Source organism: Linepithema humile, chromosome 1 (assembly GCF_040581485.1).
Source record: "Linepithema humile isolate Giens D197 chromosome 1, Lhum_UNIL_v1.0, whole genome shotgun sequence".
In the NCBI taxonomy this organism is placed as follows: Eukaryota; Metazoa; Arthropoda; class Insecta; order Hymenoptera; family Formicidae; genus Linepithema; species Linepithema humile.
In genome coordinates this window covers 35684793-35706927 of record NC_090128.1, presented here as the reverse complement: position 1 = coordinate 35706927, position 22135 = coordinate 35684793, and the positions used below count along the sequence as shown (strand labels likewise).

The 22135-nt window shown below is 36.5% G+C and overlaps 1 protein-coding gene across 6 annotated transcripts; it reads left to right on the top strand.

The window, feature by feature from the left end:
* Positions 1–910: 910 nt before the first annotated feature.
* Positions 911–22018, top strand: gem (gemini). Of its 6 annotated transcripts, none has more exons than XM_067355012.1 (12): positions 911–1658; positions 1864–2095; positions 4369–4513; positions 7031–7111; positions 8617–8829; positions 9120–9264; positions 9821–10033; positions 10498–10746; positions 10852–10928; positions 17781–17973; positions 18332–18782; positions 18859–22018. In XM_067355012.1, the coding sequence occupies exons 1-12, from the start codon at positions 1521–1523 to the stop codon at positions 18906–18908; spliced, it is 2187 nt and encodes a 728-aa protein (XP_067211113.1). In that variant the 5' UTR covers positions 911–1520; the 3' UTR covers positions 18909–22018. The 6 variants fall into 6 exon arrangements, with proteins under 6 accessions (XP_067211113.1, XP_067211105.1, XP_067211111.1 ...); XM_067355004.1 differs by having other exon boundaries at positions 17781–18036; XM_067355010.1 differs by having other exon boundaries at positions 9797–10033.
* Positions 22019–22135: the final 117 nt, after the last annotated feature.

Sequence of the window (22135 nt, the reverse complement as noted above, 5' to 3'; positions counted from 1 at the left end):
ACTTTTAAAAATATCAGATAATTAATGAAACCAGATTATATAAATCATCAGGGAAGTTCATAATGTGGTTTTTGCATCGATTATAGTTTCAATTGATTTTTCCCGGAAATATTTATACAACCAACAATTTTTACCAATAATTTTTTACAATTAAAGCATATTATAATCGACACGCTATTAATCACGGAATACGGACATATTAGATCGAACATTAGATGAAATTACTAATGCGATTTTAAAGTATAAATCATGTGTGAATAAATCATGAATTATGCATGAAATATTTGCGATATTAAAGTATTCCGTCGATTTGAGGAAATAATTTGAATATGTTTGTTTGAAATTGTCATATATTCATAATCCTTTATATTTTGTAGTGCAAAACTTTTTAACGATTAACATTATTGTCTCATTTGCAAATATTTAAATGCTGTATATTTTGATGTAATTTAAACACATTAAATAATTGCACATATTTATTGTGAAAATTATACGTGTTTTGATACGATAATTTCAATATAATTAACTTTGACATAGTAATCAACACTTTAAATAATCGCAGTTTCAATTTTAATAAACAGAAACGTAGCAAGAGAATCGTTATCTGAGCATATCCATTCGAATGTCAAACATGAAATAATCAGCGATTGGTCAGCACTTTTATTCCGAAAATAAGCATTTGTTATTCGCAGGAGAAGATTCTTCGCCGAAACGGACAGCAAGGCTCCGACAGAATTAAGAACAAGATGCGTTGCAGCCAAGGCGTGGCAATGATATTCGAGGACGCGTTCGTCGTCTTTTCGCGTTTTTTGTCACTCAAGTCGCGAGGCTGCGCACTCTTGGAAACGCACCGGCAGCGCGAGACCACTGGCATCAAGAAATTGTACAACAGCTTCTTCGTGATGTTCTAAGAGAGGGCGAAACACCAGCGCGCGTACTCGGCCCTGAAAACCACCGGCGGTCGGGTGATGTACCGTGTATTTCCGGGCACATCGACGAAGATCTGTGGGCCGAGGGGGTACCCACGCACAACACTACCCGCGTACGAGCACTCGCGGTGAAATGAGTGCTCCTCGCGGCTAGAGAGAGACATCCCGGGACGAAGATCGTCGATCTGAGATCTGAGATCAGCGTGAACTTGTCGCCTCTTACAGACTCGTCATCGAGGAATCACGAGAAATTTTTTTTTATACATACATATAACATATAAAGAATAAAATCGTATCATCTAACATATAAAGAGTAAAATCGTAGCACTCGTAGGAAGTTGCGTTTCCTCATCTCCGAAGAGAGGAATCTTTTCACGTTAGGGAATTAGTACTCGCTGACGGAGTCTCTCTAAGAACGGTCGAAGACATTTTCCGTAGGTCTGAGATCTAAGATTAACTTTTCGTCTTTGCTATATTCGTCTAATATTCGTCTTGCCCGGAAATCGCTGCAAACGAACCCGTCAGTGTCGCAGTACATAAGCTATAGGTGATACCACCGATCACGTGCGTTCTGAGACCGAAAGCTGTTGAATGGAGCTGCAACTCATGATGGACGGCGGCGCGGAAACTCTGAACGGAGCAATGTGGTTCACCAACACGTCTCCGTCGTACGAACAACTGTCGCCGGCCCGTCCGAGTAGATGCGACGTCGTAACCGCCTCTCAACAGGTGCGTAGAATAATGATCAACAAATGTGATTTATTATGATAAATTACACTCGTAAATGCTTCTTCCAATTTGAAATAAATTAGAAATGACAATGTTATTTAACTTCTTTGACACTTCTAAAGTTTTAAGAAGTAAAATTTCTTTTCCAAAAGAATTTTTTCGGCCAATTTCTCTCTTTTCTAATTGCGAAATATTAATGTTGCAGACTACAACATTGGGGTATCATAGTCCACAAAATTCTTTATGGCAAGATAAGCACAATTCACCGAAAAATTCACCGACTGTCGGTGATCAGATGCACTTGAACGGCAGCTCGCCGCAACAACTCTCGCCTATCGGATCATCCCCGAATTGTGAACAGAACAATCTGAAACGTCGCTCCACGGAACCGTTGCAACATATCGCGGAACTCGAAAAGAAACATGTCAGAAGAGATGGTTGGTATTTCTCATATACCTATTCTCAAATGTTTACATGCTAAGAATTGCGTGCAGTCTAATCCACACACGATCAATTATTTAATCTTTAATTAGTAGTGCTTATCGATGCTATGTGAATTTGAAGAAGCAGATTTTTCAGTATGGTGCTCGCGCATCAGTTCCATCAAAAAATAAAAATTGTCAGTGTACTCGCAACAGCTGTAGACAGGACTCGATAATTCACTTGCGCGTCATATCGGTCAGCTGCCGTAATAAAAAAATAAACAAGTTTGAGGAATGTGGTCTCTACATATTTCTTCTTAGTGGAGGTGTTTCTACGAAAAGCAACGAGTCGGAGATTGTTACAGCGATCAAGAACAATGATAAGTTGCTAGTTCCGTTCACCGTTTATGTCAAAATCATATTGAAATAGTCGATAACAAAATAATTTAGTAATTTTTAATTTCCTACAATTTCTAGATTGGCAAAAATTGAGAAAAAATCTATATTATATTTTGTAAAATTAAATAAATGCGCTTATAAAAACTGCCGTTTTTGAAAACAATAGGTAAATATCAAAGGAAATGTGAAATTTAGTTTACGGATATTTCAACGAGAAAATTTAAATTTTAACAATGGTTTTAAAATTTGTTTGTCGCGAAAATTTCAATTTTAACAATGGTCTCGAAACTTGTTTGTCGCGAAAAATATTTTCCATCGGTATAAAACATGAAAAGTATATTGTTTGTAAATGTGCAATGGCGCGAAGTCGATCATCATTATCATGTAGCCGTTAACGTAGATATATCTTCTTAAAGGTCGTGACCAAACGGCCCCCTCACTCATGCACTGTCGTAGCTATGAGTTCCATTTTACTCTCTCTAATATTTCGGATCTTTTTCTATCTATTTTGTTTCCTGTTAATTTCAAGTTTCTAAAAACTTAAATTTCTTTAAAGACTTAAATTTCTGTAAATTTACAGGCTGCACTAAATATAAATTTTGCAAATGATTTTTCTGTCTCTAGATGATTTATAGTACTTTTACGCATTTCACATCCAGCAATAATGCAAGTAGATTGCGCTTATTGAAAAGTTCTACGTACAATTGTTGATTTTACAATTTGACATACAATTCGTTGATTTAATATCGATACAATGCAATAACTTTTGACAAGTACACGATATATATCGCCGCTAAATTTTGTTTGCACGAAGTATTTAGGAAAGCTCGTCGTTAACAAATATAAAAGAGCGCCGTAATTGTCCAAAGTGATATTCGCGTACGATAATGCCACTGTCGATTAGCGGTCAAGGTTCAGCGGTGATTGAGTGACATCACTTTGGGGATCTCTTCAAGACTGATCGGCAAACTTCTGCGCCCCGTCTTCTTACGTCCGACGCCTTTTCACCCACGTGGTCATTTCGTAGCTGATAACTCGAATACGCACACATGCACAATGTATCACGCAGATTAGCTGTGAAAAGAGGAAAAGAGGGAAAAAGAGAAAGAGAGAGAGGAGCCCGATACTAGCTCGCCAGACTGGCGGGCTACTTCGTGAAGGTGCACGCACGTAGTGAGTGAGCTTTTGATAGTGTGTTCCTGCCCGGGTGTGATTCTCGCGGTCGAAATAGGATGAAGTGGTGTGAAGTCGATAGATCGAGGGTGTCGCTGCTGCAGAGTCGACATTATCCCCCCATCGCTACCAAGAACCGGCGCCGTCACGGCGCTCAGGAGCCGAGAGATAGGCCGATCACGATGCATCATCAACTTCACGTCGGTTACTACGGTGCTCAAGGCGGTACGATAGCAAATGCGAGAAGAGTTTCATACTGCGTCCTAATTATTCTGAACGCGCATAGTGTGGAAAAAGAGAGCGACACAAATGCGATAATGATGACGAAGCAAAGCATAGTGATCTCAATCATTAATTTTTGTACACGATTATTTTAGCAAGACATACTTAAAATTTTTTTACAGAAAAAAGACACCACGATGAAATGACTAAATTTTATATTAATCCTTTGCTCGAACTCTTTTTTTCACAGCATAAAAAAAGTCCGATATATGTCACTATTTTCGTAAAAATTGAAAATTGTCCATTGCTCGTCACTATAATTATTTATATAAAGTAAACAAGTATATAAAATAAGAGCTGTAATGTGTTTAAAAATTTTTCCGATGTATCCGTAATTTACCGCGCGACACTAACGTAACGCTAAGCGAAGGCAAATATGAAGAAAAACTTAAGAACGTGATTAACGGAGGCAAACTTATGGATTTATGTTTCAGGATCTATCGGAAGCAATGGCTCTGGTCAAGGATGGTCTACGCAAGTGGAAGAACTCGCGGAGCACCTTGCCGCTGATTTTGATGGATCGTTATCCGCACTCGCGGCATCTGATCTCGCAACTGCTGTCGCCTCTTACACTATGAGGTAAATAGAGGCAAAAATTATAGAAAACATAAATTCAATTACTTTTGATCAAATAAAAAATAATAAACGTAGAAAATCGATAGATTACTAAAAAGGATGCCATTTCATCAAATTTTCACGAAGTAGAAGTCAATTCGGTATTGAATAAAAATGCATCGTAGATGCATCGTAGGTGTGATGGTCTTGAAATATTCTATAAAAATTTTCGAAATGTTAATTATGATACCGATAATGTCTTGATGACACCATCATCGAGAGTTCTCTGCCGATAGCACGCGTTTACTATCAAAAGCAGGGTCGATACCACAGGCTTCTACTGCGAGACAGATTGAAACATATGCGGAACGACAAGCGAGTTGATCTAGAAATCCGGTTAAAACTGGCCGCAGTTCTTGGCATTACGTCGCACCGGCGACATATACGAGAAAATTAAACTGTTCGGCAGCGGTCGCGAGTATTGGTGTGTGGCATGCACGCACGCGCGCAAGTGTACGCGAAGCATCTAAACGTGAACGAAAAAGGAGCGCAGCCGGTGAATCTTGTAAATCTCTTTCATATTTCAACGCGTTTGTAAACTGTAGTGCATTATGTATAATCAATAATTTTTATTTGAATATATGTGAACAATTTGTACATAATTCATACACGTAATTAAATATTTGCGTTTTAACGATTTGATAAATTTACTTAATTTGTCGTAATAGTATAGAAATTTTATTGTAATAAATATTATATTTACATACATGGACAATTTTAGAATGAATAAATACGAACGCGTGACCAAAATGGTCTTATCGTAATAAAATATACATGAAATATATCAGAAATTCGTATGTTCAAAAGTCCATATGTTTATGTATCAGATTCAAAGTAAATGAATGAAAAGATTAAACGTTGTGCACTTTTATATTTTTTATAGAAACTTTGATTTACCATAATTCGTAATTGATTAAAGATTTCTCAGCCTTTCTATCGCAACTGTAACAATAAGTTGGTCATCGACGCAAGTTCGTGCGATCTAAATATATTTCGCCAATAAAGAAAATTGTGACTTTTTAGAATTAAAAATTTGAATTAAACTGTCGATTTGTCGAGTCGCGCATATCAGCTGATTATATACGAGGGCGAGAGTTATGTGTGAAAAAAAAAGAGGCACGTGTATCCGTTCATGAATGAAAATGCGCGTCGCAATACATCTGGTGCAGAACCAGTGAGGAACCGGCTAGCGCACCAGTTTGCGGGTGTACATATAACCGGTTTATTCTTGGCACAATGTCGGTGTACTTCTTAAGATCTTTGAGCTGTAATTACCTGCAATCGTCGCGGAATTCATCGTATTGTTAGTTAAATTCGTTAGACGAACTGTCAGTAGCAATCGTGATCATCTATTGTTCAGAGTTAGGTGTTCAATATCGTTCGAATCGAAAACTTCAAGGAATTATAACAATATTTAAATTGAAATAAATTGTCATAAATAAATTTTAAAAAATCAATAAAATTTCTATAAATTTGTTAAAGTTGTTAAAAAAATAAACTTTTATACCTTAATATAAAAAAAAATCGCGAATTTTAACAATAATTTCTATGAGTAATCTGTTATAGATTATTTGCATTTAATTTAAAATAATTTGTAAATAAAGCGATAGTTTAGAAAAAATAAAGGCATGCACCAATATATGAAATTTGGGTAAGTAATGCATTTACCAAAATTACATTGCTTAATTTTTTTTTTTTTTTTTTTTTTTAATGACATGGAAATGATGAATTAATGATTTGTGATTGTAGTCTTCCACGTGATAAATTTTAAGTTAAAGTATTTATTTGTGTTATAACAAACACAATTAACACGATCGGTCACCTCAATCATGCAAATAAATATTTCGGTAGTATTCTTGACACGATATCGCAGTATTATTTCACACCGATTAAATTCGTTGCACAGTGAACTAGTTTATTCCGGTTCGCACTGACCTTACTGACTCATGGCATTATCGTAGTGGTTCTCAAATTATTCTTTTCTTATCGCGCATAAGTTTGATACATTGCAAGATGAGCTGACGTTAATTCCTAATCTTTGTACCATGACACGATCACGGTTTTGCGTCAATGTAACCAATATATTTAACAGAAAAAGCTATGAGTTAAATATCGCCCTATATTACTAAGTGTTTATTACAAAATAGTAAATAAAAACAGCAAATAATATGCTATTGTTTTGTATATTGTTTCAATAAAATAAAATATTGCAAGAAAATTGTAAACTTTAAATTTAAAAAGTGCAATTAGGAGAAAAAAGAAATTTATTTAAATTTTCTAAAATTATTCAAAAAAAAACGGGAGATGAAAATAATATTAAATAATCATAGCAAATTTTAAGATTATCCTAAAAATTTACATATAAGTTCTATTACTGCCATAATTTCTATAATTTCAATGTTAAGTCACATTGTTGAGTGAATACATGAAAAGATTAAAGATCACGGTAACACATAGATAAAAATTTTTGTCTCGTTTCAGCGAAGCCCTCCTTACTCTGCCGTCCCTAACAGTCTTCAAGCAGGAGGCTCCATCGCCAGAGAATCAACATAATAACCCTAAGTATGTTAAATTATTATAATTACTTTTTATGAGCTTGAACAGTGCAATACAAAATTTCATCGCTTATAATTTTGAGTGATTTAATTGAAAATACATTCCCTTTGTAATGTTAAAAATAATCTCTTTTTTTAATTAATTTTTGGAGTTGGATTCTTGTTTGTTTTGCAGCAAATAAGAGAGGCGAGTAGAATGACAATACTGATAATAGTAACTGTCATTACTACAATTATGACTATACAAAACAAACACGACGGTGATTATCTCTCTCAGAGCGAGTCAGGGGTGACCGGGGTAAAAAAAAAGTATTCCGAGCGGAATTTGCCACGCGCGGCTCCCCCGCAAAGACACGATTGCAGATAAGGCTCGTTGCGCCCGTTCGCGACTATCGAGAGTGTAAACCGTTCTCGCTCGGGTCAGACATCTTACTCCCTTATGAGAATTTATCGCGCGGCGCGCGTTACTCCGTAAAGTAGTAGTCAGTCGCACGACGCGTCGGAAACATAAATCGGAGATTGATATCTCATCCCGTACTGAGGTGACGCAAAAACATAAAAATCAAGTGGAATTCGTGCAACAGATAATGCATTGCGTGTAAAAGAAATGTTGTTTGTGAGCTGTGCAGACAAAATAGTGATATAGTCTCATGAACAAAAATGAGAAAAATAAAAATAATTTTTACATGTACCAATCTACATTCATTTTACAAATCTTAAACTTCTATTTTTCTAAATATAAAAATTTTGATTTACATATAATCATGAATTAATATTGTAATAAAACAATTAAGTTTTACATTATCTACTTTTACTCTCTGTTGGAGGAAAATTTTTTCGTTTTTCAAAATTAGATTTGAATTATACCATTATTTATTTCCATTGCTCATATAGAAGATTACTATTCGAATTAGTGCTCGTTATCTGAGCGCAAGACTGATCATCGGGATAAACAGAAAAACGGAAAGGATCCGCCGCGCCAGCGTGCAATCGTATCGATGTGGAACGATGAAATGGAAAGGTCGGCAGGGTGAAATAGAGATTATGTAAAATATATATCTGTAAACTCGCAGAAAACGCTGGTATCGGAAACAAATGTTTAGACGAATGATGACATCGCTCGCGTAGACATGCATCGAAGTAACTTTTTACTTGCAATCATATTTCTGCGAGTATAACGCATAGGAATCGCGACAAAAGCCGATGTGATGTTCAAGACGATGAACTTGTAAGATACGTAAACAGCAATAAGTATTTTTGCGACAAACTATACAGGCTTATATTTGTGAAATTGAATGGAAAATTTCTACTGCGAATACGAGTGCCGGAAAGCAGAATGAGAACGCCTGCAGATTTGAACGTTTCACCGTCACTTTTCTTTAACTTATAGTGAGTGGTATTGACCATGGAACATTCTATAATTTTCTAGCGCAACGAGATTGGCCTCGTATAGACGGTCTGGCATATTTTATTTTACGTATTTGTATTTTATATTTATTTTTTATATTTCAGTTTAAATCACGTGTCGCAAAGAGCGATCAATACAGCGCCGTCCAACAATGGAAATGTCGGCTCCGTCGAGGCTGATAGCAATAACAATGGCCAAACCGCCGCAAGTCTCCATCAGCTGTTGTATTCTTCCAACGAGGAATACCCGCCGACTTCGACCGCGGCCAATCACGTTTCCTCCTCTCAGCAAGGAAACGAGTTGAATGAGGACTGCCGGTACGCTATTTAATCGCAGTATAATTAAACGATTAACGATATCAAAAATTTTAATCATAGATTTTTTTATAAGAAATTATGTAACTTTTATCCCTTTTTAATCCTTAACCGACAGAATAAGCAAAATTTCAAGATTTCTGAAAAGTTTCAAACATGAAAAAATTTTTTACTGTTTTATTATTCTGTTAAAAAATTTTTTGTTAGTTTTCAATGGAGCAAAAAAAATAGATTATTTTTTAATTTTTATATGAGTTAAAAGTAGCGTTGTATATCACGAGATTTCTCTTTAGTTTTCAGTATGTCTTAGCAGCTGCTACCAGTATCGCCACCAAAGTCAACGAAGAAACGCTGACGTATCTGAACCAAGGGCAATCATACGAAATCAAATTAAAAAAATTGGGAGATTTGTCTGCTTACCGAGGAAAAATTCTGAAGGTATTTTGTCACGCTTTTAAATACCGAACGCTCATTTGGACGCTTCTAAAGTTTGGGTAGCAGCATCTTAAAAAACGCTTAGTAGCTCTCTGTGAGGTAAACGAGCGAGCTCATGCTAACATCGATTCGACTAATTCCTTTTTGTCAAAATAATAATGGTAAAATAATGTAGTAATGTTTTTTTCATTATAAAATCTAATAAAATAAATAATGGTTTAAAAAAGAATACTATGTGGAAGATATTATGTAAATGTTTCAATCATTAACATAATTGTCGCTTAACTCGTTATGACGCTATAAATTATATATGTAATACAGTAGCCAAATGGATGGCAACAATGGACACTAACTCTGCTGATAATTGTTGTGCAAATAAAATTCTAATTCTTTTACATTCATCTGTCTTGGGGTATCACGAAACAAATAATTCGCAATTACGAGTATAAATTAATGCGATAGGTGTGAGCTCATGGCGCGACCTCGACGTTCGAAAGATGTGAGTCGCCCAAACGGTGCTACAACGCCTCTGTAGAAACATCCGACCTTTCTGTTTCAGTCAACGATACGCATTTGCTTCCACGAGCGGCGGCTACAATACACGGAACGGGAACAGATGTTGGCCTGGCAACGCGCTAGACCGGGGGAGAAATTGTTAGAGGTTGATGTTCCCCTCAGCTATGGCATGGTAGACGTCTGTCAACCGTTGCCATCCAATAACAGTGTGGAGTTTATGTGGGATCCCACAAAAGAAGTCGGCGTGTATATCAAAGTACGCTAAAATATATATTTTCTATTTTTTACCATTTTTACAGTAGTTCGCAGCAGACGTGATGGAATTCTCACTATTTATCCGGATAGCGAAATGTTAACAATATTGGTAGGTTAACAGTAAAAAAATTAAATTAATTTTTATTAAACTTGCTGTCAATCCGTCAACATTGTTAACATTTTGCTTACTGAATATATTCGTTATACAGTTCAATAGAAAAGTTATAAAATTTTATCTAGAAAATTTCTCTCTAAAGTATACTTATTGACTTACAATAGCTTGCTGTCAATCCGTCAACATTGTTAACATTTTGCTTACTGAATATATTCGTTATACAGTTCAATAGAAGAGTTATAAAATTTTATCTAGAAAATTTCTCTCTAAAGTATATTTATTGACTTACAATAGCTTGATAGAATATTATTCGAGACTACTACACAGATATTTGTTTATCTTGTAAATAGGTTAATTGCATAAGCACTGAATTTACACCGAAGAAGCACGGTGGCGAAAAAGGCGTTCCTTTCCGCATTCAAGTGGAGACACAGCTGCCAGGAGGACCGCGTTTACACGCCGCTTCGTGTCAGGTGAAAGTCTTTAAATTAAAGGGAGCAGAACGCAAGCATAAGCAAGATAGAGATAAAATACTGAGACGTCCTCCTCACGAACAAGACAAATATCAGCCCAGCTATGACTGCACCGTTCTATCTGATGTGAGTTTGACCGAAAAATATTCTCCCGTAAATACAAAAAATTTTAAAAATGGCTAACAAAACTCTGTTCTTCCAACTTTTAACTATTTTTCCTTTCTGCGATAGATTCCTATGGAATCCTTATCACCTTCAAGTTTGCCGGCACCAAATGGTGGAAACTCGTACGCCTCAACGGATGCAATGTAAGTCTATTATTACAATTATTTTTTTGCTAATGTATTTTTAATTGTTATTGCGTTCTGAAAATTGCGACATTTGCATGCGAAAGAAGTCTTGGAAGAAAACATATTGCTTAATAATGTCATTTAATATTATGATTGTGAGCAGATGCAATTGAGATAACATTTTGCATAAAAATTATTCTTGCATCGTACGTTCAACTTAAAATGTAAACATTAGCAACAAAGATTAATTGTATTTTACTGTATTATACTTTATATCGCAGACGCAGTAGTGTTGTCATGTTTTTATGTATAAGTACGTTTAATAAGTAAAAAGACGGAATAAAAAACATCAAGAAATGATAATCGCTGAATAGATAAAGTCAATAAAACGCACAATTCGTAGAATGTCTAGGTTAAATATAAATATCAAGGAAAAAATAATTATACGAATTGCCACTATTAACCTGTCAACATTAGATTGCATCTTTTACGTCAACATTGTTTTTCATGCCTCTTATTTTTCATATAATTATTGAATTTGTAAAACATTAATACCTATTTTTTTAATAGCTTATATTATTCAGGTCTTTGTATCATTAATAGATCTTGTAATAGAAATCGTTAGATTAATGTCACTTTTTTCATTTCTTATAAAGGATTAAATTGAATACAGCGCGGTATTTGTAGAAGGAAGATTAAGATTAATTGTCACGGAATCCATACGTGTCGTGAAACTTACAATTCACAGTCGTATAGTAGCAAAAGTGTTGTGTATTAGTAAGGATCGATTGTTCCAACTGTTTGGTGGACTTTACCTCTCAGTTCCCTAAAATAAACATCAGAAAATATCAGTAACTGATGTTTTATCTGTTGATAAAGTTTATCTACGGGTTAAATTATTATTACCAAGAGGTAATTTTATTCGGTATTCCAACCACCGAGTAAGATTTACTGATATTTATTTTAGGTAACCGAGAGGTAAACTCTACCAAGAAATTGGAGCAACCTAAAAGATTAACATATCACGTTATTACCGCTTAATACATTCCGTTTCTGGCGCGGAACTAACCGAATATCTTTAGGCAGAAGCGAGAATTTGATTGCGAGCCTCGTGGCTCTCAATGACTATACAAATAACAGCTAGCCGATTCTGGATACGGTGGGTTTCGGGCGCTCGCCTAAGTGTACATGAATCATGCGGCCTGTCGAATGATTCGTGTCACGACAGCTTCCTTCGAAAATAGCAACGCAGAAAACAAACGTTGCAACTGCATGCGCAGTCATCCAAATGAAATTTAAATGAAGTGCCGATTTTATTTTTATCCCAGCATTAACACTCGCTTTATGACTTTACTGGCAATTCGATCTGTACAGCCTGATATTCCGCCGTAACGTCAGAATAAGTAAGAGACAAACCGGTTTTTTTTAACTCCTGATTGTATTTTGATTTTCGTTCGTCGTGTCGATTTGCGCTGAGAGACGCAGTTGGACTGAGCCCTTGCGTCATGTGCATGACGGATACCTGTTTTCCATGGATATAAATAGCAAACTGTTTCCTATACACTTGGTGTCCCTAGATGAATGTTTTGCTTTTGCCAGCTATTTATACGGATGCTTGTTGTAAATGAGCAATCTGTGAAGCAATCACCGCGACCTTCGCAGCACTGCGTCGTACGTGGAAGTAAATGCGGGGTCCACGAAAGCCGAGTTATGTCGTAGACGTAATCAGGAAGATATCATCTATTCGCGACTTATTTTCGCCACACTCTTTCCTCTTTGTCGAAATAAGGGGTGATATTTATCAAAGAATTTACATCACAAGTGTATTTTTCTGTTCCGTCTGGGATGAAAAATGTCAGATTCAGAGGAATACTCGTAGAGAAAAATTATCAGCCAAAGAAGACATATTTATTCATTATTTTTTCTTCCTTTTTTTTTGTTTTCTATCTCGATTCTTGATCTCATCAGAAAAATAAAGATCTCGAAAAACGAAAAGATTTCAAAAATGAAAGATAAATAATAAATTTCTTTTTTTTTTTTTTTATTTTTTTAAATCAGTACGAAGAGCAACAAAAATCCCAATATAGCAAAAATAGAAAAGTGAAGTTGTCTTTCCATCTGAAAAATGTCTGTCCTTCATTTTCCTCCTATTTCTCGCTTTATCAACATGAAGGATAGAGTCCAAAGAAAACAAAGAACAGTATGCATTTCTTGGTGTACCAGAAAGCATTGCGACGTTGTCAGATATATATGCGCGATTGGTAGGAGTTTACGTTAAAGGATGATGGTTTGTGGTGGTGGTTATGCCTCCGGTGGGAGTTTGCTTGCCGGTGATGGTGAACGGGAAGTGGGGAGATGCGGAGGTAAACGTCGGGCATCGCCGCGGATAAACTGGCTCGAACTGGCGCGAGCCGGCGTCCCTGTCTTTGCCGACGACGGGCCCCGTGATGGAGGGGAAGTTGGAGAACCGGTAAAGAGTAAGGGAGATAGAGGAGGGAAAGAAAGAGAAAGAAAGACAGACGCAGCGAAAGAGAGACACGATGCATGTGAACAAATTCAGAACGTCGTTCACCGCGCGTAGCCGCGTCGCTCTATCCTGCCGAATCTATTCAGGTCGCATTGTCACTCGATAACGTTGGGAACCGGGTGCGTCATCGTGACACATCCATGCATTGAAATAACAACTGTTGTCGATGTGATCCGTCATCGTTGAGTTTCGTACCACGTGTCGCACCAGTAAACCGGTGATCGCACGCGCAATCGTCCGCGACATTGGTCAGCCGGCGCCTTCCTTGTCGTGGAACGCCGAAAAGTGTATAATCTATTTGTCACGACTGATCAGGAATCGATATCCCACCGAGCGCGCGCAACCTTGAGGCGATTCCGCCGGGCATCACTCGGGAAGAAAGCGGCTGAGCTTGCAGTCGCTGTTGCATCGCGCACGCGAGAACCGGTATCAACTCGAACCGGTAGTCCGACTCGCTTTTGACCGAAACGTTCCAGAACAGTGCAGCGTTTTCGAAGAGACTAATAATATACGTTATACTCAGTGCTGCAAAAGAATAATTACAGCTGAGAGACCTCTCATCCGACAGTTAAAGTCGAAGGGAATGAAGAGAACTCGTTCTGGCGCTTGCTGCAATATCGAGGGATCTGAGTTTCTGTATATCGCGGCTGGTGCATTTTGATAATCCGTATTTAATCTTGACAAATTTGTGTGTTTGATAAAGTTGTATTTGAACAAGTCACCTGGTTTGTACGCGGTGAGAGAAAGAGGATACGCCGAAGCTATCGTCCGAGATAACCGAATTCTTACAATTAGTCCGGTATATTCCGGTACGCGGCAAGCGCGTTCCGGTGCGAGCGAGTCCATCGGCAGGAAGCGGGCCGATCGGGTTTATCAAAGCAAACAACGCGCTCGACGAGCGTACAATAAGACCTCCTATTAGCGTCGCTGGTCGGAGCAATTCATTCTCCGCGCTCACTGTTGATGTGTCCGATTCCGAATTGCATCGCGATCGAAGGCGACCTAATATTACACTGTCTTCTAAATAAGTAGTCACTTCCTTGTTCCACCCATCGTTACTCCCGCGACAAATTAAGCGCGCTGCAATCAATCAAGCATTAGTCATGCAATAAAAGCCGCTGACGAGATCACTTATGACAGTTCGCGATCGCGTCTAACAAGAGCTACGTGTGATGTATCGCACGATCTTCTCCAAGCGATAGTGATCTCCCCGAAGCCTGATTGAATAGCGAGACTGGCGAGTCGATATATCGTGAGTGAGTATCATTCAGGAATGCCCTCGTCCGTCGCAGCAGCTAGTCGACTTCCGACAGAGTTTACGCGAATTTCGCACGCAGTTCTCGTTGCGTCGACCGACAATCTAAGCGTCGTGGCAGCGCGCAATATTCTGGCCATCTATGTGCTCCTATCTCGGCAGGATCATCTTCTCAGATGACGAGCAGCCTTGCCGCCGAAAAGCTGATGCCAGGGCGGTTAAATCGAGTCTTGTAATCAGGATATGTCCTATTTTTCCCGAGCATGAAAAAGCTATTAAAAATACCGGAGAACAGAAATCAGACTGCTATTTCTCTCAAGTAGAAGTCGAGAGAAAATAGACACAAGGAAAGTTGAAGTTTTTGAGAAGGGATTTCCGACAAAAGAAAGATTTTCTTGAATCGAGAAAAAGTAAGTGAGCTTCGCGAGAACTCAATTAGATTCGTGAAGTCCATTTAGCTTCGAGAACAAAATAAAGAGGAAAATTACAGCTGCTTGTAAGAATTGCTTATCGCACGAAAAAGACCAATGAGACTAATTGTGCGAGTCCGCAGTAAATAAATTGATTCCGGGGCTGAATTCTTCTCATAATCGAAATATTTATCCATGCTGTATCAACAAAGAAAAAAGATTCATAACTTCGGAGCGGAAAACTTCCAGGAAGAAGAAGTACGACGTACCTTACGAGAAGTGTTTTACGAGGTAATAAAAAATTACATGTTATAGCACACTTGCCGTATTGTAATTAAACCCGATGCAAAGTGACGACACATGCGTTCTCGAGTAGATAAACATCACGTAGGCTCAACGACTCTCGAGAGGATACAAAGTTCACTCTTTTATAGAGGTACGTCGGGCAAGTGTAAGGCAAACAGCAGAACTCGTACAGCATGTAACAGCGGTGAAGTGGAAACCGGTCTCACATGATCAGAAAAAATACGGAATTTCCCGGAAATGTAATGCAGAATTCCATTCTTGGGGCTAGGATTGGATTACGAGTTATTATCGAGTGACGAGTATTTGCACGACCGCACATAAGGCGTTAGCGCGAAGAAGAAAAAAAATAAAAGCACGTCGGTCACACGACTTTGCGAAGCTTGCAATTCGGAGCCGAATGCGCGAAGAAAGACTATCGCTGCGAAGGTCAGAATTTCGAGAGAGTTCGTCGGCAGACGGGAACGTTGCGGGCGACTAGCGGTATCCGGTTCGCGGCAGACAAATGCAATCCGACTGACTTGAACTGATCCTATCTGCCGAATGAGCCAGAGCCACTCTCTATTACTTGAATTCAGCGAGCGATTTCAGTTATTGGGCTGACGAACATCGCACCGGACAACGTGACTCGCATTAACATCTCGATGAATATCGTGATGAAGGCAATCGGTTGCCGAAAAGACTGATCAATGTTCATCGGACCAATCGGACGGACCGAATTCGGGAGAGGCGTCTCGATAACATCGACCACGAATGGGTGGAAGGACGCTCGGAGTACGGTCGAACGTTCGAGCGTGCGGGTGTACCGTGTTTATGAATGAGCGTGTGAAGAGTCGGAAGAAGGCCTTCAAGGATAAAAAGAATTCGTCGTAGAAGATTTTTTTTTTTTTTCGGCAACAGCGAGAGTTTGCTCGACATGTCGAGGGATTATTGGGACTTGAGGAGCTGCTGGTCCATTAGGCGACCGCATTATCCGCTCGATCAATTTGTCACATGGTTTCTGGAGCACGAAGTAGTTGTGAGCGGTGGTTTGCTGCACGTGCAGCTTGTGGCCAAGTTTGTCCACGCGCTGCTGAACGCGCGCATAAAGCGAGGATACGTTATGCGAGGAGGACTGGTCAGTCTTCAGATAAGGAAGCGTCAGGACATGAAAAGGATCGACGGATGCAAGAAAGTCAAGCTCGTAGTTCGCTTGAAAGGCCGTACTGTGTAAGGACACGTTATCAATTTCTTCTTTAAAAAAAAAATGCTATTAATCATTTTTTTCGATTGTGGAATAACTTGAAATTTTGAGGAATTTTCATGCGAATGCGTAAAAATATTGACGACTTTCAGATAGATATTAAACGTGAAATACCGATCTCGTTTTATTTTAAATAATTCTACATTAGTTAAAATAAATATTTTCCAATATTTATTTTTTTTCAATTTTACTTTTTCTATTTTATTTTTTATATACTCTTATCTCGTATACTTTACTTTTTTGTATACTTTTATCTTGCAAGAATGTTGATAACACTGTATTTACTGTAAATTTGCTGTATTACTGTATTTACGTAACTTTCGCATCTAATTATGTAGTAGAATTTGATATTTCAGATATAAGATTTATCAAATTACTTATCATAATCGCCAAGGTTGTGTGCTAGTTTTGACACAATAATACCAACTATTTGTAATATTTGATGCAACATCTTCGAAGATAAGAAGTCAATTTTCTTGTTTTCGTGATAGAAGTTGGTCAATTTGTTTTGAAGCGCCACACATACTAGTATGCAGTATAAATTATGAAGTATACGATTATTAGATATATTATTCGTTTTGTCGATATTTGACATATTTCATCAACGTTTCTTAATATATTTTGAACATATGTTTAAATATTGTTTTCACATTTAATTTTTCAGATTGCGATATAATTTTATTATCATAAATAATATTATTTTACTGCGAAAATATGCCAGTTTTTATCAGGGACACATGTCTGGCGCGATGTGGCGCCTGGCGTGTCACACGTTTCTTCGTAAAATTGTTCTGCTAAATGTATAACTGTCAGTAGCCGATAATTTATGTCACATGCATACGCGATTAATAAGGTAGGTAATCTGACGACTCGCCAACGTTTTGCAACGCGCCACTAAATGAACGAATATACGCACGTTAACATCTAAAGTACATTTTTATGTTGTATTTATCTCGGAAAGAATCATCTGGGAATCGTCGTAAAAAAGAGACAATTGCGATTATTCATAACTGTTTAAAATTGCAAATAGCGATGCAACAAATTTGTTACATATAGAAAATTATGATATTTTTATAATTATGTTTTTAAGAGACCGTGTGATTAATGTACAACCGAATTTGATATTTTTCAGATCGCCGCAGACACGTGCGACCATCGGTGGCAGTTCATCTCCAGTAGTAGCTCCGCTGGCACTTTCGGTTTCTAATTCCGGTATCGTACCGCTAGTCCCTGCTTCGGACGCCGTGAAGGAAAACGTGGAAACAGCGCCAGCCTTGCCATCGCCCGCGGCTATATTACCTGATCAACCTTGTATTGAAGCTGATGTTAGTTTGGCTACACACGAAGCTACTTTTTCTCGACGACGGCTAATCGAGTCTATGAAAACAGTAAACATCTTTATTGTCAGGAAACAAACTAGCTCTTTCGACCCTGAATATTTTTATTCGCTATATATTTTTTTACGCTGCATATTAACTCGAAAAAAAAATTGAGGAATGTAATATTTTATGTCTGCTTAACAAAAATATTGATATATTTTTTTACTGATCCCGTTTTATTTTAACGATTCTTAAAAAGAGAAGCATTTAATTTTTTTTTAAATTATATTTCTTAACAAAATAATTAGAGAAAATTAGAAGCGTCCAATCCACGTCGCTCATTTATGTTAACTTTATTTCGCAGGGTACCCCATGCTTTACCGAGTTATCACCCGATGCGAATGCCACGCAAACAACAGCGTGGCTTCGCGCGAGTCGATTCAACGCGTTCGAATCGACGTTCGCGAGTTTTTCCGCATCGGATATTTTGCGTTTATCTCGGGAGGATCTCATCCAGATCTGCGGGGTAGCCGATGGCATTCGACTGTTCAACACGTTACACTCCAAAGCGCCAACTCCAAAGCTCACCCTCTACTTCTCGCTGGAGGGCAACGGCTCGCTTTGGAGAGTCGCCTACTTGGATACCTTGACAAGCGCCGTGCTCACTAACAAACTGCTCGGTACTCTAAACTTGCCCCACGACCGACTGCACTCGATTCTATTCCTAGGACCACAAGGTATACACGTGCTGGTCACCGACGAGCTGGTGGCGAACATGAAAGACGAGAGTATGTATCTCGTCGAAACTATCAAAGGTAAATGCGTACTTTATTACTCTTACGACTTTGAAGAAAGATTGGAATTAATAACATTGATATATATTTCTTTCAGATCCGAATAGCGAGCGTTATAAATTGCTGATAAAGTCAAAAATCATTTGAACAATTTTTAGAGATTTTGTTACAAATATATATTAAAAAACATATTAAGGTGAGAGATAAATTTTATAAAGTATAGAAATATTTAACAAATATACACAAGATGATTTCGTCACACGTCGGTCAAAAAACTAATGGGTTTGGAAGTTGTTAACATTACGTTGATAACAAACTTATTAGGATTCTGACTTAATTAATACAATTCTTCAACCGATAATAAACATAACCGAATACAAAAGTAAACTATTATATATTGAATGATGGAGGAATTATATGAAAGAAATGTTAACTTATGTATTCGGAAAATTGTTATATATGAAGTTTATACAAACTTTTATATGAATTTATGATTTGCGGTATTATAATTATGTTTTATCGATAAAATGAATTTGGATCTCACGCCATTTTTGTAATATAATTGAAGTATACATCATGTCATTTATATGCAAGATCAATCTCTCTTTGTTTAAGCATATATAAATATTTTTTGGTATTAATAATAATTATTTTAATATTGCCATTACATTATACGCAACTTACAGAGCTATGCTATACTCCAGTTTTTCCGATCTTTGGGTTGAAAGTGTGTGAATTGAATTCATATTGAATTTAGAACTAAATACTCGACAATTTCTTCTAACTCTAGGATTTCTCTGACGAGAAAAATGAAATGCCAATTTTGCAATTTTGTAAAAGATTATGGAGTTTATATTATTTCATCCATTATACGTTTTATGTTTATCTTAGCAACATAGCAAATATGGCACAATCGCACATTATATACAGTTTAAATATTCTGAGATTATGAATGTTTTAAATTCGCGTAATAATTAATTCTTCTGGTACAAAAATGCAGGACGTATATATGTATACACCATTTCAAAAATTTGTTGCGATTGTGGATCGCGTGTACGCATTGTCCTAAGTTTACTGAGACACATTCGTGAATTCAACGCACTGACCGATAGCGACTGTTTCTTATACTCTCATACCGAAAGAGTTGATTATTGTAATTAATCAATGATATCTCGCAAATTAATTATCCGAGATTAATAACACCGAGCTCATTAGAAGCGTTAGAGTCTCATCTTTCAAATAAAATTTATTTTAATTTGCTACGATTTTTCTTGGCGAAGATATTGATGATTACATCGATAGTTATATCCCGAGTGAAATAACGTAAACAGTAGCCGCCGCCGCTGTCTCCCCCCCCCCCTCGACCTACTACCGCTGGCCAGCTGATTAGCTGGCTAGTATCGTAACAGTTACGCGATAGTTTAAATAGCCTACGCGAGCCTCACGTATGCGTACACACACGCGCGCGTGCTGCGTTTATTGACAATTGCGCGTACTAAATTTTCAAAAGGTTATAACTGGGTGAAAAATTAACGTAGCGACTTGCGGCAAAAAGGGATTTTTTGTGCTTCGCATTCCGCATATGCTCATGGCCAGTATATATATGCTCTTATCATGACACGTATAAATATTTATATTTGTATAATGTAAATTTGTACAAAGCAATGGATTATAAAGTATAAAATTTTTTTTCTAACAATAGAATAATTATTAATTTGTAAATAATATGCATGTAGAGCAGGTTGAATCATACAATTTATTAAAAAGAATAATAAATTCGGTGAATTATTGGCTGGCTACCTAGCAAAATGCGGAAAGGGGAATGCACTAAATTTAATAACGCATTGTGAAACAATGCGATAATTTCTTTCAATACTCGTTTTTTGCTTGTACTCTAAAAAGTGCGGCGTTCTATCTCGAAAAATGTGCAAAATACGTCTATTCGGCAAATTTTATTTTGCTTAATTTTTTCATGGAAGTATAAGGTGATCTGATACGGATGCGAAATAAAATGTAATGAAGCAAGAGAAAAGTGAAATAGGAAAGAAATATGTTATAAAGATGCGAAAGACAAGAAAAAAGAAGAATCGAGAAAGGGATGCTCGTAATATCGAACTAAACAAGCGACCAAATAATATTATCACTATTGAAAACATATCTTTCGGACAAAAATATAAATGTGCTAAGCATTTGTAGACTATATAAATGACAGCAAGTTTGTAAAAGTATTTAGCGATATATATATTCAGCAGTTGAATAAGAAATGGAAGAGTAAAGAGATTATGTAAAGAAAGATACGATTACGTATCGCTTTTTAGTACAATTTATGAAAACGATCGGTTTTCGATATATGTGCCACACTAAAACTAAGTGTAAAATTTTAATATTGTATATAGTTGTTATTTGTTGATTTAACAATTTTTGTTTTCTTAGATATAATTTTTCTGCTTTTACAAATTTTAAAAATATTAACGTTATTGAAAGTAAAATAAAATAATGATATTATTATAAAGAATTAATAATATTCATTGAGATTTATGTATATTATGAAACATATGCAAGAAATTTTAAAAACTAAGTTTATAGTGCCTTAAATAATAATGTGCCAATGAACATATTTATTTGATAAGTGTTTGAAAGAATAGACGAATTATGTGAATATATTTTTATCTTTTAGTGCAATATAATGTTATGGGAAAGGGAGAAACAAATTTTTTATACTAATAATTTTAAGATTATGTGACTTTGAAAAGTTTAGAATATATGAAGTAACATTGTAATTTTAATTTTATACAAAGATCAATGCAGTTTATTATAGAATAGTTATTATTTGTTAAGCAGAATGTTAAAGATTTATGGAAAAAAAGTGATTGTGGATGTTTTTATGTAACGGGTGTGGAATAATAATACAATTTATAATGTGACGAAAAGTACATTAAATAACTGTTATTAAGAAATATAGTAATTTTTACTGTTTCATAAAATCGCATTTGTCGCGTGCGAATGCTCACTGCGATTTAATGGCGTGATATCAATTATGAAAAGATAATTATATATATTTTATGCAGGTACATATAAGTGAAATTTATGTACGTTATTTGATAATACAGTCTATTTTTTCTGTTATAATTTAAAAATTAGAGAATAAGTTGATATCTTGTGAGCGAAAATGTATATGTCGGTATGTTAATTGTTATATACCTCATATGAATGTTTAAGTCAATGAAGTGGCAATAAATATTTCTTGCTGCCAATAACTATTATTTCTCGTACATCGTGTTTTGCTTTGTTTTTTAAATTATAATTATAATTATATTTTTAACTGTCATTTGTTAAAAAAAGATAGATAAAATCAAATTTTAAAACATATAATT

What these genes read in the sequence shown, in the direction of transcription:
- gem (XM_067355001.1), top strand. Translation starts at nt 1,521, where the DNA reads ATGGAGCTGCAACTCATGATGGACGGCGGCGCGGAAACTCTGAACGGA. An exon ending in GAAACATGTCAGAAGAGATG is followed by an intron (nt 2,096 to 4,368) that starts GTTGGTATTTCT and finishes TTTATGTTTCAG; the next exon opens with GATCTATCGGAAGCAATGGC. An exon ending in AAGTCGGCGTGTATATCAAA is followed by an intron (nt 10,034 to 10,497) that starts GTACGCTAAAAT and finishes TCTTGTAAATAG; the next exon opens with GTTAATTGCATAAGCACTGA.